We start from the raw sequence: 19,432 nt of genomic DNA on the forward strand, positions 1-19,432 counted from the left end.
ATGTTGAATATCGGCCCCCACTCTCTTCTGGCCTGTAGGGTTTCTGCTGAGAGATCTGCAGTGAGTCTGATGGGCTTCCCTTTGTGGGTAACCCGACCTTTCTCTCTGGCTGCCCTTAGTATTTTCTCCTTCATTTCAACCCTGGTGAATCTGATGATTATGTGTCTTGGGGTTGCTCTTCTAGAGGAGTATCTTTGTGGTGTTCTCTGTATTTCCTGGACTTGAATCTCAGCCTGCCTTGTTAGGTTGGGGAAGTTTTCTTGGATAATATCCTGAAGAGTATTTTCCAGCTTGGATGCATTCTCTTCGTCACATTCAGGTACACCTATCAAACGTAGATTAGGTCTTTTCACATAGTCCCATATTTCTTGTTGACTTTGTTCATTCCTTTTTACCCTGTTTTCTCTAATCTTGCCTTCTCGTTTTATTTCATTGAGTTGATCTTCGACCTCTGATATCCTTTCTTCTGCTTGGTCAATTCGGCTGTTGAAACTTGTGCATGCTTCACGAAGTTCTCGTGTTGTGTTTTTCAGCTCCATCAATTCGCTCATATTCCTCTCTAAGTTGTCCATTCTTGTTAGCATTTCGTCAAGTCTTTTTTCAAGGTTCTTAGTTTCTTTGCATTGGGTTAGAACATGTTCTTTTAGCTCACAGAAGTTTCTTATTATCCACTTTCTGAAAGCTGATTCTGTCATTTCATCACACTCATTCTCCGTCCAGTCTTGTTCCCTTGCTGGTGGGGAGTTGTGATCCCTTGTAGGAGGAGAAGTGTTCTGGTTTTGGGTGTTTTCATCCTTTTTGCGCTGGTTTCTTCCCATCTTTGTGGATTTTTCCACCTGCTGACTTTGTAGTTGTTGTCTTTCTGCTTTTGGTAATTTTAAGTCTGCTGTGGCAGAACTCATAAACCCCCTGCTCTTCCCCCGAGGTGTTCTGTCCCAGGGAGTTACTGTTTTATGATGTTCCCCTGTGCGGTTGCTGTTTTCCCTGCCCACAAGGTGGCAGCCTAGTCACACTCAGGTTGCAGAGGCTTCGCTAAGCTGCTGTGGGCTCCACCCAGCTTCCGTGTGAACTTCTGGGTGTAGTTAGAACTGCTTCCGCTATGTTGGCCCGCCCCTGTAGTGACGGAGTCTCTGTAGTGGCGGATTGCCTTGGTACAGAACAGCAGGGTGCCTATGGAGAACGCCCCTCCTCCACAGAGCTGGACCGTCCCGGTTTCAGTTGTGTTTCAGGTCTTCTTGCTGGGTAAGAGGGGACACCGTCTCATCTGATCTGCCTCCGGAGCCGCTGCGTTGGCTAAAGCCGCGGCTCTGAGATTCGTGGCGCTGGCCTGGCTCCCCGTTTCAGCTCCCCTTGCTGGCTTATAGGGGACTCAGACTTTCTCACTTTATACAGTGAGCCGTTGCCTCAGGGTGCCGGCCCAGCGGCTGCGCCGTTCAAGCCAGCGGCGCCAGCGGCGCTGGCGACCCGTGTGGCTTCTCTGCGTGTGAATCTCCTGGTCTGTGGGCAGTAAAAATCAGTCTGGAAATACGGCGTCCACTCACCCTCTGTGCTTTCTCTCGGAGCTGCATTCCCGAGTTCCTCCTAAGCGGCCATCTTGGATCTCCAATCGGCAATAGGAATTTTTCACCTCCATTATAATCTTATGGCACCACCATTATTATCTTATGTGGTTCATCTCTGATGAAAACACTGTTATGCCGTATATATTGCTTTAGGTTGGGCATATAGATTAGTGGAATGTAATAGAGTTTAGACTTTGACCCATGTATTTATAGGGATTTTAGTTCATAACAAAAATAACATTGTCATTAAGTGGGAAGGGAATTCAGCAAATGGAGTTGAAATATTTGTCTGTTAGGGAATAAAGATGTATAACTCACTATATACAAATGACAGATGGTTAGGAAATTGACTGATTGATTAATTGATTGACAGAGTCTTGCTCTGTCACCCAGGCTGGAATACAGTGGCATGTCATAGCATACTATAACATCCTCCAGCTCCTGGTCTCAAGTGATTTTCCTGCCTCAGCCTCCCAAGTAAGTGGAATTACAGGCATGAGCCACCGTGTCCAGCTAATTTAAAAAATTGTTTTTATAAGGATTGGGGTTTTACTATCTTGCCCAGGCTGGTCTTGAACTCCTGGACTCAAGTAATCCTCCTGCCTTGGCCTCCCAAAATGCTGGGATTACAGACATGAGCCACTGCATCTAGCTGAGAAGTGTCTTGATACATAGGCTTTGGGCTTTGCATGACATACCATGTGGCACACTGAAAATGTTTAATAAACTTTTGCTGAATGTATATTTAGCTTTTGTTTTTAGTAACAGCTTTATTGAGATATAATTCACGTATCATACAATTCACCCATTTAAAGTTTTTAATATATTCACGGAGTTGAGCAGCCATCGCTATTGTAGAGCACTAGTCAATTTTAGAGCATTTTTATCACCCAATAAAAGAAACCCTGTTCCCATTAGTAATCACTGCTGATTTCTCCCCAACCCTTCCTTATCAGCCTAAGGCAACCAGTTGCTAGTCTCCTTTCTCTGTGGATTTGCCCATTCTGGACATATATAAATGGAAGCCCAGAATGTGTGACCTTTTGTGTCTGGCTTCTTTCACTTAACATGTTATCACAGTTCATGCTTTTATAACATGCATCAGTACTTTGTTTCTTTTTATTCCTAAATAATATCCTGTTGTATGCTTATACCACATTTTATTTACCCACTTATTTGGTGGACATTTGGTTCGACTTTTTTGCTATTATTAGTAATGCTGCTGTGAACATTTGTGCATAGGTTTCAGTCTGCACGTGTTTTCATTTCTTTTCAGTATATACCTATCAGTACATTGCTGGGTGGTATCATAACTCTTTTTAACCTTTTGAGGAATTGGCAGACTGTTTTTCCAAAGCAGTTGCATAATTTTACATTCTTACCAGCGATGCGAGGTTCTACTTTGCTCCACATCCTTACTAACACTTGCTATTGCTTGTCTTCATTATAGCTATCCTACTGTTGTAAAGGGGTGTTGCATTGTGATTTTGATTTTTATTTCTCTCATGGCCACTAATGTTGATCTTCTTTTCATGTACTTATTGGCCATTTATGTATCTTTGAAGAAACCTTTATTGAGATCTTTTGCCTTTTTAAATGAGTTATCTTTTTATTACAGAGTTATGTCAAGAAAATCTGACTCTTAGAGGTCTCTATCAGATCCATAATTGGCACATATCTCCCAGTCTGTGGGTTGTTTTTCACTTTCTTAATGATGTCCTTTGAAGCACAATACTTCACATTTAACGTTAGACCAGTTTAATATATTGAGAGTTAAATCCATGTTTTACTTATATTATAGTATTGCTAAGAACAATGTAATCAAGTTATTTTGTGATATATTAGTACTTTTACTTAAGATCTGTTAAACTAAGCTAGAAATTAGCTGACATGTATTATGGTCAGATCTTTCAGCTTTTATTCTAGTTTACATTAGCTTTCAATATATTATGCTCACCAGATATCCTCCTGTCTGTCACTCCAAATGAACACACATATCTTTGCATTTATGACTTTTAAATTGGTGTTAGACCGCATGTTCTCACTCATAGGTGGGTGTTGAACAATGAGAACACATGGACGCAGGGAGGGGAGCACTACACACTGGGGTCTGTTGGGGGGAAATTGGGGAGGGACAGCGCGGGGTGGGGAGTTGGGGAGAGATAGCATGGGGAGAAATGCCACATATAGATGAAGGGGAGGAAGGCAGCAAATCACACTGCCACGTATGCACCTATGCAACAATCTTGCATGTTCTTCACCTGTACCCCAAAACCTAAAATGCAATTAAAAAAATAAAAAAATAAATTGGTGTTAGAATTATTATTATTATTTTTTGAGACGGAGTCTAGCTCTCACCCAGGCTGGAGTGCAGTGGTGCAATCCCAGCTTATTGCAATCTCTGCCTCCCAGGTTCAAGCAGTTCTCCTGCCTCAGCCTCCTGAGTAGCTGGGTTACAAGCATGCACCATCACGCCTGGCTAATTTTTTGTATTTTTAGTAGAGATGGGGTTTAATCATGTTGGCCAGGCTGGTCTCCAACTCCTGACCTTGGGTGATCTGCCTGCCTTGGCCTCCTGAAGTGCTGGGATTACAGGTTTGAGCCACTGCACCCAACCTGACGTTAGAATTCTGATTAGATATTTTCAGACTGCTTCGGCAAAACTAATTTGATGTAGAAGAGAATCTTTAGAATCTTAGCTGGACAAACCATTTATGATTTTTGTAGATCATTAATCCTATTGCCTACCACCTCACCATCCATTTGAATGACTCCTTTGAATATGTTAGGAAGAATGTATCTTTGCAGAGGATAATGCACAGTAATCCTTTTCTTAAACTTCCCATATATATGAAATTTATATCTATTTAATTTTATATATATAGCCTTAAATTTTTTGATTATTTTTCTTCTTTATTTAACTGACATCCTTGAGCCATGCTTTCTTAAGTTTCATGCTAAATTCTACCCTGAATTAATGGTAAGCATTTATTTAACATGCTGGTTCTAGATTATTTTTTTAAATAATAATTGTGTAGATATAGGTATTTTTCCTTGCCTACCAGATAGCCATTCTATTGGAACTTAATAGTTAGTATTCCTTTGTTTCTCAGTTATAAAAGGTCCCTGCAGATTTAACTCTCAACTAAACAGTTGCTAACATAGGGGTGAGATCTGAGAATGCTAGCATAAATTTACAGAGATAAATCCTTAGATGTCTTCATCATTGGTCATTTGGGGAGAGTAAATCCAGGAAGGGATTATAAAGTTTATGTTGGACATTTGGTTTTTTTGTTTCTTTTTGTTTTTATTTTGTTTTTTGTTAATCTGTACGAAGTCAAGTTGATCTTTCCCTTCTTATCGTATTGAATTTTGTTTGAGGATAAACTCCTCTGTGTAGAAACTGTATCAAGGGTTTAATTTTTTTAAAAATATGTGTAGTTTTTATTACTGGTGAAAAACACACAAACACGCACACGTGTGTGCATGTTTGTGTGTGTGTATGTGTGTATATGTATGTGTGTGTGTGTGTGTGTGTGTGTATATGTCAGTTTACTATTTATAGTTCTCCTTGTTCTAATTGTTTGCTTACACATTTCTCTCTTTGGGTTTAAGGTAAGGATCCAGCTAAGTGGTTGGTCATTTAACAGATATTTGAGCTTCTGTTGTATGCCCAGTTTTTCCTAAAATAACTACAAGAAGCCTAAGACAGGGGTCTTGATTTGAAGACATTAATATGATAGCTTGGTGGTTTTCCACCAAAGACAGTTTTATCCCTCAAGAGACATTTGACACTATCTAGAGACATTTTTATTGTCTCAACTGGGGGTGCCACTGATTTCTAGTGAGTAGAGGCTAGGGATGCTGCTAAAGAAAAGAATGCCAGCCTGGGCAACATGGTGAAACCCCATCTCCACAAAAAAGTAGAAAAAATTAGCCAGGTGTGGTGGCACGCCATGAGCCTGTAGTGTCCCAGCTATTCAGGAGGCTGATGCAGGAGGATCACCTGAGTCTAGGGAAGTTGTGATGCAGTGAGCCATGATCATATCATGGCACTCCAGCCTGGGAAACAGCGCAAGACCCAATCTCAAGAAAGAAAATGCACAAGAAAGCGCCCCAACACAAAAGTTATCTGATTCTCAGTAGTGCTAGGGTAGAGAAACCAAACTAATCTTCGAAATACCTAAATGCTATTTAATCAAAACAAGTATTTTGAGCTCCAGAATAACCTTTTTTTTTCCTTTTTTTTGTTCTGTGACCGAGTCTGGCTCTTGTTGCCTAGGCTGGAGTGCAACAGTGCAATCTTGGCTCACTGCAAGCTCCGTCTCCTGGGTTCAAGAGATTCTCCTGCCTCAGCCTCTCAAGTAGCTAGGATTACAGGCATGTGCCACCATGCCCCGCTAATTTTGTATTTTTTAGTAGAGATGGGGTTTCACCATGTTGGTCAGGCTGGTCTCAAACTTCCGACCTCAGGTGATCTGCCTGCCTTGGCCTCCCAAAGTGTTGGGATTACAGGCATGAGCCACTGTGCCCGGCCAGAATAACATTTTTAAAAATTTATTTTATTTTTTGAAGACGGGATCTCGCTGTCAGATACTTTTAGTTTGTTTAAATGATATGAAATGTTATTTCATTTAAACTTTTTTATTGGCTGGAGTGCAGTGACGTGATCTTAGCTCACTGCAGTTCCGAACTCCTGGACTCAAGCCATCCTCCCACATCCACCTCCTAAGTAGCTGGGACTACAGGATCACACCACCACACCCAGCTAAGTTTTTTTTATTTTTGTAAACATGTACCCAGGCTTGTGTTGAACTCCTGGCGTCAAGCAGTCCTCCCGCCTGCCTTGGCCTCCCAGAGTGTGGGGATTACAGTTGTGAGCCACTGTACCTGGCCCAGAATAATATTTGAGCTCCAGTTAATTCCCAGAAGGGAGAGATCAGCAGGAGTTGACCCTTGGTTAGGCTTTGAAAGGGACAATTTAGGATCTTCCTATAGTGTGGGAAGGAAGAAATAAGAAGTCTTTGGGAAAAGACAGCAGGATAGGGCATTTGGGAGAAAGTTGACTTATTTCTCAATTTAGGAAACGAAGAGTGACAACTAGAGTTATTGATATTTTGTCTTCACCGCAAACACAAGTAGGAAAGGCTATATGCAGATGGTAAGAGGTTGAAACCAGAATTCTTTTTTTTTTTTTTTTTTTTTTTTTGAGACGGAGTCTCGCTCTTGTTACCCAGGCTGGAGTGCAATGGCGCGATCTCGGCTCACCGCAACCTCCGCCTCCTGGGTTCAGGCAATTCTCCTGCCTCAGCCTCCTGAGTAGCTGGGATTATAGGCACGCGCCACTGTGCCCAGCTAATTTTTTTGTATTAATAGAGACGGGGTTTCACAATGTTGACCAGGATGGTCTCGATCTCTCGACCTCGTGATCCACCCGCCTCGGCCTCCCAAAGTGCTGGGATTACAGGCTTGAGCCACCGCACCCGGCCGAAACCAGAATTCTTATCTAACCATGTTGCAGTGAGAACATTGTTAACATTTCTTCATTTATTTGAGAGTTGATTTTGATCTCTGCAGTGTCCATTGCAATAAGGCATTGCCTTCTCCAAATGGTATCACAAGTGTCTGAGGGGCATGGTAACCTTTATTTCAGGATCGTCAGTGTTCTCTTTGTATACCTGTGCTTTGATAAGGCCGAGAAAAATGATATAAGCTGTGGGTCCTGCCTTTGAGTTGAGGAGCTTTTGTCTGATGGGCTATTCTGCATTTGTCTTCAAAATGTTTGGTCTTTTTTCAGTGTATTTTTTGCTCTTTTATATTTAAACTAGTTTGACCGGGTGATGGCTTTCATAGTGAGGACATGCTTTGTCTTCATGTTGTGCTCTATAAATTTTCACAACCCAGGCGGCATGATCAAGAACTTTCTGTCTTCATGTTTTAGGTTGTAGTTCCTCCACTCCCTGGGAAAGCGTTTTTGCGTCAGCTTCCTTTTAGAGGCGATGATGGAATATTTGATGACAATTTTATTGAGGAAAGAAAACAAGGGCTGGAGCAGTTTATAAACAAGTAAGTGCTTCCTATTACTCAAAGTGTAGTAGTGAAGTATGTTTTGAGACTACTTTAAGTGACTACTATAGTTTAGATGTTAAGCTAAACTGCACTGTTCCCTTTTCTTTTAGCCATTTCCTGACTTTTCATATCATTTAAACAAAATAAAAGTATCTGACAAGTTGAATATCATGTGATAAATATTAACACACTTGAGTGATTGAAATGAACATTTTGTGTTGACCTAAGTTTTGTATTTGTTTTTCTTGGTTAATTTATGCAAATTACATTTAAAATTACAGCATTTAAAAAACATGGTTTTACTTATGATTCTGATTTACAGTATGTTCTAGCATGAACAATAAAACTTACAATATACTTGCAATCATCTTGTTTGATTGCAGATGGAGGTATTATCAGCATGTCTTGTATAAAGGTGCATGTTTTTAATTTTCATGGTAAAATGTATTCTTTTGAAAATGTTAAGAAGACTTAGGATTGTTTCTCTTTTACTTTACAAACTTGACAAGCTCAAACCAGTATTTTTAGCTTTTCATTTTATTCCCATTTGAAATACAGCTATTTTGTAAAGTAATAGAAAGCCAAAGTGATAGAAAGATTTATGCCAAGAAAGACCTCACTGTAATTGTGCATTGGCCTTAAACTAGAAGTAGTAAACCAAATCCTACAGAAAATGATAATGTGAGCTTGCACTTTAAATTTTATCTACTGATTTGAAGATCCATGAGTGGTAAATAGAAGAGAAAGGGTTACATAAAGCCCTTGGTTATCTACTGTAGCACTCAGTCTTTATTGTCTATAAACCTGTTTTCCTTTTGGAGAAGGCAGTACTATATTAGATTTTTTTTGAAACAAAGTCTTGCTCTGTCACCCAGGTTGGAGTGCAGTGGGTTGATCTCCGCCTCCCAGGTTCAAGTGATTCTTGTGCCTCAGCTACCTGAGTAGTTGGGATTACAGGTGCACACCATCATGTCTGGGTTATTTTGTATATTTAGTAGAGACAGAGTTTCGCCATGTTGGCCAAGCTAATCTTGAACTTCTGACCTCAAGTGATCTGTCTGCCTTTGGTCTTCCAAAGTGCTGGGATTACAAGTATGAGCCACCCTGCCTGGCCTATATTAGATGGGTTTTAATTCTGAAATAGGAGTCTGGTAGCCCAGTCTGGTTTTAAGCAGGCAGAAACAAACAAAATACCTGGATATTTGTGTGTGTTTTTTTTTTAAGCTATTTGAGACTTTTGTTGAACTTCATTGTATTTCTAACTCCAATCCTGTATCTTCTCCTCTTTAAAATAGATTCTGTCCAGGTGCAGTGGCTCACGCCTGTAATCCCAACACTGGGAGGCCAAGGCAAGCAGATCACTTGAGGTCAGGAGTTCCAAGATCAGCCTGGCCAACATGGCAAAACCCTTTCTCTACTAAAAATACAAAAATTAGTGGGGTGTGGTGGTGCGCGCCTGTAGTCTCAGCTACTCAGGAGGCTGAGGCAGGAGAAGCGCTTGAACCTGGGAGGCAGAGGTTGCAGTGAGCTGAGATCACACCACTGCATTCCAGCCTGGGTGACAGAGCAACACTTTGTCTCAAAACAAACAAACAAACAAAAAACATGATTCTTAGGATCCATTGACATGTTTCACTTTTAACATTAAAATTCATTTAAGTTTCTTATGAAAACACCAGCTAATATGTAAAGAAGCTAACTGGGTACATGTGCCACAAGCAGTGAAAAGTTTGGATTAAATGTTTTCTAAATTACAGTTGTGAACCAAACAAAAGAACATATACCATTAGTTGATAGTGCATAGCTTTATGGACAGTCCAGAATGATACTTATTAGTAAATTGTACATGCTTCTTGGCTGGGCATGGTGGGTCATGCCTGTAATCTCAACACTTTGGGCAGCTGAGGTGGGCCGATTACTTGAGATCAGGGGTTTGAGACCAGCCTGATACATGGTGAAATCCCGTCTCCAGTAAACATATAAAAATTAGCTGGGCATGGTGGCATATGCCTGTAGTCCCAGCTACTTGGAGGGCTGAGGCACCAAATCACTTGAACCCGGGAGGCAGAGGTTGTTGTGGGCCAAAATCGGCCATTGCATTCCGGCCTGGGTGACAGAGTGAGACTTCATCTCAAAAATAATAATAATAACATGCTTGTTTTGCTCTTGTTGCCCAGGGTGGTGTGCAATGGCATGATCTCAGCTCACAGCAACCTATTTTGAGCTCCAAAATAACCTTTTGAAACGGAGTCTGGCTCTTGTTGCCTAGGCTGGAGTGCAATGGTGCAGTCTTGGCTCACTGCAAGCTCCGTCTCTTGGTTTCAAGTGACTCTCCTGCCTCAGCCTCCCAAGTAGCTGGGATTACAGGCATGAGCTACCACACCTGACTAATTTTGTATTTTTAGTAGAGACAGGGTTTCTCCATGTTGGTCAGGCTGGTCTCGAACACCCAACTTCAGGTGATCCACCTGTTTTGGCCTCCCAAAGTGCTAGGATTACAGGCACGAGCCACCTTGCCCGGCCTATACTGCTTCTTAACCTTAAAATGTGTGTTTTTAACTCCTCCCCTTATATAAAGTGTTGGACTAAATTTATATTTTTTATTCTCAGGGTTGCTGGTCATCCTCTGGCACAGAATGAACGTTGTCTTCACATGTTTTTACAAGATGAAATAATAGATAAAAGCTATACTCCATCTAAAATAAGACATGCCTGAAATTTGGCAAGAAGGGGCAAAAACGTGACTATTAATGATTGATATGCACCAGTGAAGAAGTTCTAACTTTTAGCATGCTGCTCAGAAACTGGTATAACATGCCTTCATTATACTAACACTCATGCTCGGTTTTGTTTTGGCAGTTGACAAGAAGTTAATTTGCTTTAGTGAAAATCCCTCATTCCAGCCTTTCTATATGAATAGCTCTTTTTTGCTGTTTTAATGTGGTGCACACTATAGCCTCACAAACCTGTTATTCCAATGTAATCTGCAGTGTCCTAACTAAAGTTGCTGGCTTGGTCTTATTTGCACAGTTTTTGTGTCTTCTTTGCTTCTTGCATTTGATTAACTAGAATATTTCTCTTTCCCCCTTTTAATGTGTCTATGTCACTTGACCTAATTTATGTGTAGGAGCACTACACCATTGGTTTCCAATACTGCACACATAAGATACATACTTGTGTGCAGAAAGTATCTTCCTTCAGGCTTGTAATACCCTTCACATGGAAGATTAATGAGGGAAATCTTTATATTCTGTATAAAAACAAAATCAAATTTATATACTAAAATCGTTTGTCTAAAAATTTAAGTTGTTTTCAAATAAAAATTGAAATGCATTTCTGATATGCACTGATTGTGTTGCCTGCAGCTTTTCTTTGCTCTCTATGAGTGACTACTTAAGTCACTTGTTGAGATGGATTATTTACTTATTATATACTTCTCATTCCTGTAACTCCATTCCCTTTAAACAGTGGTGATATCAAATATACCTCTACCCATTGAATGGGGTATTTTCAACAACAATAAAAATGATGTACTAAAAAATATATTCCTTAAGGCTTACTGAATCATTTTGAGACACTTTTTGTATTTGAAAAATGCTTTATAATCTCAAGTCATTTATTAAAAGGACTTTTAAAGGTAAGTCAATACCATTCCTCCTATTTTTCAGAAGAATTTTTTTCATAGTTAAACTGAGTGACTTGTTTAAACAAAGTTAGCAAGGGCATAATAACTCTCCTTAGTCAGCAGCTTTGTGCTTTCTCTTTAATTTGCTTTGGGATAGTAGGCACACTTTATCCTCTTTAAAAGAACGGCACAATCTTCTAGCCTGACCTGTAAAGATGATAAGAGACCAGAAAATACATGACTTCTTGCTGCCTAACTTGTAGTCAGACCTTTCAGCCAGAATGTGGTTTCTGGTTGGAGTCTATACAACTTCTGCTGGTTTGGGGACCCATTGTGACTTGGAGTTAAATCCCAAGATAAAGAAATTTATTCCTCCTACAGCAGAGGCGCTCCTCTGAAGATGAATCAGTCCATTTAAAAGGAAACGCGCTTAGATCTTGGCCAAACTAGGATGTCCACGAAGCAGATGGAAGTCACAGGAAGAAGTCATACTTGCCCCTCAGGCCTTTTGTTTCTCAAACAGTATTTCACAGTCCCCTAATACTGGATGTTTCAATCACTGTAAAGTAAGCAGGTACAAACCTAAACAAAACATAAATTTTATTTCAGTGAACTAGAGAACTAGTAAAGTCAAAGGCTGTCAGTTTTGGGTATGCAGAACAGAATAATGGTAGCTCTGCAAAACCAAATAATTCCTCTAAAGCAGTGGTTCTCAGCAAGGCACAGTGGCTTATGCCTATAGTGCCAGCACTTTAGGAGGCCAAGGCAGGAGGATTGCTTGAGGCCAGGAGTTTTGAGAGCAGCCTGGATAACATAGTAAGACCATGTCTCTACAAAAAGTTTAAAAATTAGCTGGGCATGGTGGTGTGTGCCTATAATCCCAGCTACTTGGTTGGCTTGGTGGAAGTATATCATGAGCCCAGGATTTTGAGGCTGCAGTGAGCCAAGATCTTGCCATTTCATTCTAGCCTGGGTAACAGAGTGAGACCCTATCTCAAAAGAAAATTTTTTTTCTGTTAAATATTAAAATAAAGCAATGGTTCTCAAACAGGGATGATTTGTTCCTCAGGGGATGTTTGGCAATTCTGAAGATATTTTTGGCTGTCTCAACTGGGGAATGTTACTGGAATCTTACAGATGGAAGTCAGAGATGCTGCTAAACCTTACAGTGAACAAGCCAGCCTCCCACAATAGAAAAATGTCAGTAGTGTCAAGGTTTCCACTCACCGTGGAGTCTTCATTTTGATCACTTACAGACAAGAAATAGTATGGTTTAGGAGGGGTTGTACCAGCCTGCCCACGTTTAACCTCTACCGTAATTTCCTAAGGGCAGGCATGCTCTTGAAAATCAACGGTTTTAAAGTAGGCAAAAAGTTTATTCCAGGCCGGGCGTGGTGGCTCAAGCCTGTAATCCCAGCACTTTGGGAGGCCGAGGTGGGCGGATCACAAGGTCAAGAGATCGAGTCCATCCTGGCCAACATGGTGAAACCCTGTCTGTACTAAAAATACAAAAATTAGCTGGGCGTGGTGGTGTGCGCCTGTAGTCCCAGCTACTCAGGAGGCTGAGGCAGGAGAATTGCTTGAACCCAGGAGGCAGAGGTTGCAGTGAGCCGAGATTGTGCCACTGCACTCCAGCTTGGCGCCTGGCGACAGAGTGAGACTCTGTCTCAAAAAAAAAACAAAACAAAAGTTTATTCCAGCTAACATGTTTTTGCCTAATGTAGGAAGGCACTTTTCAGTGTTGTCTCAGGGAATTGAGACCTTGGTTTATAGTAAAACTATACCTTTAACCCGCTGAAGTAAAAATGCAGGTGCTCTCAATTCTAACTACATAGGGGAGAGGGTTTTAGAACCACTTAAAGAGTCTTCCTAAAAAAAAAAAAAAAAAAAATTAATTTGGCAGTGAGTTACAAAGCAATAAATAGCTCGGTAATTCTAAGGAATCTCAGGCTCTGTGTCCATTATTTAAGTATTTCATTGCCTTGTCTCAAGTCATGCCAGTTATAAAGGGTCAATATCAGTGGTAACTTTGGTAACTTACATTGAGGATTAAATGTAACATTCATAGAACAGTGTCAGAACATATAAAAGCATAATAATAGTTATCAGTTGGCAGTGGTAGTCATAGATATAATGGTAGTAGTAGCAAATGAGTGAGTAGCAAATGGTACCACTCATACTCATTTGCAATGGCAGTTCCTGAATAGGTTTATCTGGTATTTGGTTTCCTACCGGTAGTGATTATTACTTGGAGGAAGGGGTGTTGGGGGAGGAGGAGCATCTGCTTTTTCCACTCAGCCCTCTTTGATAGGAGGCCACCCTGGATGAAAAGTCTGTCCTGTTGCCTCCACTTGCTTTGCCTTTTTTGGTTACATGAGTGGGATGAATATGTTCAATGAAAGAATAAGGCTGTGGCCCCCAGGCCTTTACAGATAAAATGTGTTTGAGGTATGGATGGACAGAGAGTCTAGCCCACTGCCTGGCATATAAATTAATAGTCATGGGTGCCAGCTGCTATTATTGATATGCCAGTGTTTAGGCTAGGAGTTAAAACTGTTTTAGGATAGAATAAGTTTGTAATAATTCCACTATGATCTTTGTCACACAACTTCCCTGTGAAGTAAATAATGTTATTTTTACAAATGAGAAGACTGGGTTTTGAAAGCTTGAGTAAACTTTTCAAGGTTAACCAGGACAGGATGGTACCATACAGACATTTGAGTCTAAAAGCCATGGCTTGGTGTACTTACTTCTTGTGGACAGGACCTATGATTTTTTTTTTTTTTTTTTTTTTGAGATGGAGTCTTGCTCTGTTGCCCAGGCTGGAGTGCAGTGGTGTGATCTTGGCTCACTGCAACCTCTGCCTCCCGAGTTCAAACAGTTCTTCTGCCTCAGCCTCCCAAGTAGCTGGGATTATAGGCATGTACCACCATGCCTAGCTCATTTTGTATTTTGTTAGTAGAGACAGGGTGTCACCATGTTGGTCAGGCTGGTCTCGAACTCCTGACCTCAAGTGCTCCACCCATCTTGGCCTCCCAAAGTGCTGGGATTATAGGCGTGAGCCTCCACACCCAGCCCGGCCTGTGACTTTCGGTACAGTTAGTGAATGAGTGAAAGGGTGAATGTTAAGAAACAATTCCTATATCCTTTGTTATGAATGGATAGGTTTGGTTTGGTTGGTTTTTCTAATAGTATTTTGACTTTGTCTCCCTAGTATGTTTTTTAGTTTTGATTTTAAGTTCAGGTGCAGGTAGCTCTTTTGGACATGAACAGAAGTATTATATTTTCCTAAATATAGCTGCCCACCACAATTACTCTCTTAGGACCGAGTTTAGGATTTTCTTTTTTAAAGCTTCCTAAGTAATTCTGAAACTGTCAGGTTTGGTCATTTAGCTAGGAGGTCCCATGATTTCCTTGGTCAAATCTGATCTACCTGTTTACTTAAGTCATTGGGACAAAAAGAAATCAAGAAACTGAGAAAGGCCAGGCACAGTAGCTCACACCTATAATCCCAGCACTTTGGGAGGCTGAGGTGGGCAGATCATGAGGTCAGGAGTTCAAGACCATCCTGGCCAACATGGTGAAACCCCGTCTCTACCAAAAAAAATGCAAAAATTAGCCGGGTGTCGTGGCAGGCGCCTGTAGTCCCAACTACTGGGGAGGCTGAGGCAAGAGAATCACCTGAACCTGGGAGGCGGAGGTTGCAGTGAGCTGACATCGTGCCACTACACTCCAGTCAGGCAATAGAGTGAGACTCCGTCTCAAAAAAAAAAAAAGAAATTGAGGAAAAAAGGACTTAACAGATTTTGAGAAATTACTTTTTTACAGGAAGTGAATTTACTGTATTCCAACCTTGCTAAGAAAATAAGACTGACTTGGAGGCCAGAGAAATTAATTTAAAAGCGCAAAGGAAGCTTAGAGAATGCTGGGCGACAGCACCTCATCCCAGATGCTCTTTACTGTAGAGCGAGTGCCAGAAATGAAAGTGACCCAGCGGACTCAACTAGCAGCACCAAGCACTTGATTGTGCAAAGTGCTAACAGGAGAGGTCAAACACCAGCCCTTTTCTCAAACCCACTCGTGAAAAGACTAAGAGGGACAGTAGTCATGGCAAATGTGAGGACAAGAAGAGACACAGCAGTTCAGATGGATGGAAGGAAATGACCAAAGTGAAATAGAGAATTCTGGTTTAAACTTCTACAGGTAAAGAGCTTGAAAGTTGGCATCAAGCCTGGCATGGTGGTATGCACCTGTAATCCCAGCACTTTGGGAAGCTGAGGCAGGCAGATTACTTGAGCACAGGAGTTCGAGACCAGCCTGGGCAACATGACAAAACCCAGTCTCTATAAAAATAGAAAAAATGATCCAGGAATGGTGCACTCACCTGTAGTCCCAGCTACTTGGGAGACTGAGGTGGAGGGATCACCTGAGCCTGGGAGGGTGGGGCTGCAATGAGCCATGATTGCACCACTGCACTCCAGCCTGGGTGACAGAGTGAGACTCTGTCTCAAGAGAAAAAGTTAAGCACCTTATCCTTACAACAAGAAAAAGCTGGACAAATGGAAAAGCAATGACTTTTTTTGGACCCATCAGAGAATTGAGGTTGAAGGGCAAACCACCAGCCCAAAATCTGGAGAAACAGGGCTATCTAGAGACAGCCAAAATCTGCTTATCTGAAGCAAAAGCTACTGGAGCCATAAGGTGGTTAGAAACACTTAGATGGTAATGAATTGCTAGAGACTGAGTGTGGATGAGCATGAGAGTGAGAAATCCCTGGGGATCACAGTCTTTTTTTTTTTTTCCAAGATGGAGTCTCACTCTGTCCCCGAGGCTGGAATGCAGTGGTGCGATTTCAGCTCACTGCAACCTCTGCCTTGCAGGTTCAAGCAATTCTCTGCCTCAGCCTCCAGAGTAGCTGGGTTACAGGCGCCTGCCACCACACCCAGCTAATTTTTGTATTTTTAGTAGAGATGGGGTTTCACCATCTTGGCCAGGCTGGTCTTGAATTCCTGACCTCGTGATCCACCTGCCTTGGCCTCCCAAAGTGCTGGGATTACAGGCATAAACCACCGCGACTGGCAGGGGATCACAGTCTTAAGAGGGGTCTCCACAAGTTTGTAGGCTTTACTTCCATGAATCCCACTACATTCTCAGTGAAGATCTAGTAAGATCCGTGACTCTGGCATGGAAAAGAGATTAATAATTATTATGGAATAATGTCCAAAACCTTTATTAGAAGCGCTTACTCTCCAGGGTAAAAGACTGCCAGAGCGTTATCCCAGTGGGGGAAGGGTATTCTTCCCACTCTAGACCCCCTCTAGGCGTGAGCCACCACACCCACCTTTATTTTATTTTTTGAGACGAGTGTCGCTTCTTTGCCCAGGCTGGAGTGCAGTGGTGCACACTCAGCTCACTGCAGCCTCCACCTCCCGGGTTCAAGTGATTCTCCTGCCTCAGCCTTCCAAGTAGCTGGAACTACAGAAACGCACATTCCCGACTAATTTTGTTTTGTTTTGTTTTGTTTCAGTAGAGTCAGGGTTTCACCATGTTGGCCAGGCTGGTCTCAAACTCCTGGCCTCAAGCAATCCACCTGCCTCGACCTCCCAAAGTGCTGGGATTACAGGCCTGAGCCACCACACCCAACTTGTTTAACATTTTACAAAGAAGCACATATTTTATCACAAGTTTTAAAAATATTTTTGTAAACACATTTCAATGTCGGTTTCTTTTATAATTCTATGTATTTTATTTTATACTTTTATAAACAGATATTTGAAGCACAAACACGTTTAAGAAGCCCTGATGTAAAAACTGAATGCTCCTGTCAACAGAGTAAGTTTTGAAGTGCCCAGAGTTAGCCTGAGTACAGCAGGTTTGCTTGGTGCTCAGGTATGTGTATGTATGAGGGGAAACAGGAGCAGGAGAGACAAAAAGACAGAGGTTGGAAAACAATGAACCTACCACCTATTGAGTATTTAGGTTTCATTTATTTCTCAAAATAACCCTATTGGATGGGTATTATCTTCATTTTACCAAGAGAAAAAATAAAACAGAGTTTAATTTGTCCAAGGTCACACAGCTAGTAAAAAGTACAACTGGGGCCGGGCGTGGTGGCTCACACCTGTAATCCCAGCACTTTGGGAGGCCAAGGCAGGTGGGTCACATGAGGTCAGGAGTTCAAGACCAGCCTGGGCAACATGGTGAAACTCCGGCTCTACTAAAAATACAAAACTTAGCCAGGCATGGTGGCACATGCCTGTAATCCCAGCTACTTGGGAGGCTGAGGCATGAGAATTGCTTGAACACGTGAGGCGAAGGTTGCAGTGAGCTGAGACTGTGCCATTGCACTCCAGCCCGGGCAACAGAGTGAGACTCAGTCTAAAAAAATTTTTTAAAAAGTACAATTGGGATTCAAACCCAAGTCTTTGTGATTCTAAAACCTGCACCTGTGCAATGGATGCTGCCTCCAATCTGGACTGTGCACAGCTTGGCCAAGGCCCATGCCGAACACTCGCCCTGACAGCTGGTGCCTGCAGACTCCTGGACTCTGCACCCCTCGTGCTCGCACAGTTGCCTTGGTGCCAGTGCTGTCAAAGAGGCCAACACGAGCAGAGGCTCATGTTGAGCTAAAGAAAAACATCTAAGAGAATTCGGTTATAAACCTGGAATGGCCGTTCCTGCTTGGCAGATGTAAGCACTGCAGCTTTGCCATTACTTAGCTCTCTCGGCACATTTCCTCTCCTTTCTAGCTAGATTATACTTTAATCCAGTTGTTCTCCTGTTCACTAAATCCCAACCATGTTTAACCGGTTTATTCATTGCAGTGTCTCTGAGGTGAAGAAAGTTTGGTCCTTTCAACTTCACTGGGGATTTGCTGTCTTCTTTCTGCAAAGGGATTTTCCTGGATCTGTAATCTGAACACTTTGACCTGTGAGGGTTTTTTCCCCCCACTAGGAGCAAATTTGTGAGGCTTGACCCTTTGTGTGCTGTGGAACAGAGACAATGCCCTTCTGTGAATGTCTTCTCCTCTTGGGGACAGTAGTAATTGGTGACAGGAATGTTAATCATTTGACCAGCGTTTCTTCATGGCCTTGCTGCCCTTTGCCACCGCAGCCAACTCCCTGCTTGCCTCTGCTCCCTCCTTGAGAATGGAGCCACCATTTTGTGGCAGCCTTCTAGAGAAGTTTTGTTCATGAGCACTTTGAGAGTTGACAGTTTGACTTAAACTGAAGTAAGTGAATACCAGTTCAGTCTCAGATCACAGTCTGAGTTGATGAGACAACTGGTCCTCACACGCATTGTCTGGTGGGAGGATAAATTGGTACAACTTTTATGGAAGGCAATTTGGAAATAACTATCAAAACTATATGCCCAGGAATTCCACTTCTAGGAGTTTATCTCAGACACACTTTCTATTTGGAGATATATTTATAGAATATAAATTTTCTTTGAATATTAATTGAATATATTTGAAAGATTATATAAGAAACAGATAACATTGAACATTGGTTGTCTGGCTTGGGGACTGGGTAGCTCAAGGACAGGGGCAAAAGGAAAACATTACTATAAAAAAAAAAAAATCTTTGTATTTTGGAATTTTTTTTCTTCTTTGAGACAGAGTCTTGTTCTTATCACCCAGGCTGGAGTACAATGGCACAACCTTGGCTCACTGCAACCTCCACCTCCCAGGTTCAAGTGATTCTCATGCCTCAGCCTCCAAAGTAGCTGGGATTGCAGGTGCCCACCACCACGCCTGGCTAATTTTTATATTTTTAGTAGAGACGGGGTTTCACCATGTTGACCAGGCTGGTCTCAAACTTGTGACCTCAGGTGATCTGCCCACCTTAGCCTCCCAAAGTGCTGGGATTACAGGTGTCAGCCACCATGCCTGAACTATTTTGGCATAATTTTAGATGTACAGAAAATTGATAAGGATAGTGCAAAGAGTCATATACCCCTTCATACTGACATCTTACAGGACCATGGCATATTTGTCAAAACTAAGAACCTAGCATTGGGGCCAGGCATGGTGGCTCATGCCTATAATCCCAGCACTTTGGGAGGCCAAGGTGGGTGGTCATTTGAGACCAGTTCAAGACCAGCCTGGTCAACATAGTGAAACCCCATCTCTACTAAAAACACAAAAATTAGCCAAGCATGGTTGCACCTGTAATCC

The 19,432-nt window shown here is 41.8% G+C and overlaps 1 protein-coding gene across 1 annotated transcript in view; it reads left to right on the top strand.

Moving 5' to 3' along the window:
- The window catches only part of SNX3 (sorting nexin 3), a 54,349-nt gene extending 43,372 nt beyond the window's left edge, over positions 1-10,977 (top strand). Inside the window, exons 3-4 of the mRNA XM_012438440.3 lie at positions 7,504-7,628; positions 10,242-10,977. Coding sequence (XP_012293863.1) covers positions 7,504-7,628; positions 10,242-10,347 — 231 coding nt within the window. The 3' untranslated portion in view covers positions 10,348-10,977. The remainder of the gene's footprint in view (positions 1-7,503; positions 7,629-10,241) is intronic.
- Positions 10,978-19,432: the final 8,455 nt, after the last annotated feature.

The sequence above is a fragment of the Aotus nancymaae genome, unplaced genomic scaffold (genome assembly GCF_030222135.1).
Source record: "Aotus nancymaae isolate 86718 unplaced genomic scaffold, 86718_ANA_hifiasm-v0.15.2.pri h1tg000040l, whole genome shotgun sequence".
In the NCBI taxonomy this organism is placed as follows: Eukaryota; Metazoa; Chordata; class Mammalia; order Primates; family Aotidae; genus Aotus; species Aotus nancymaae.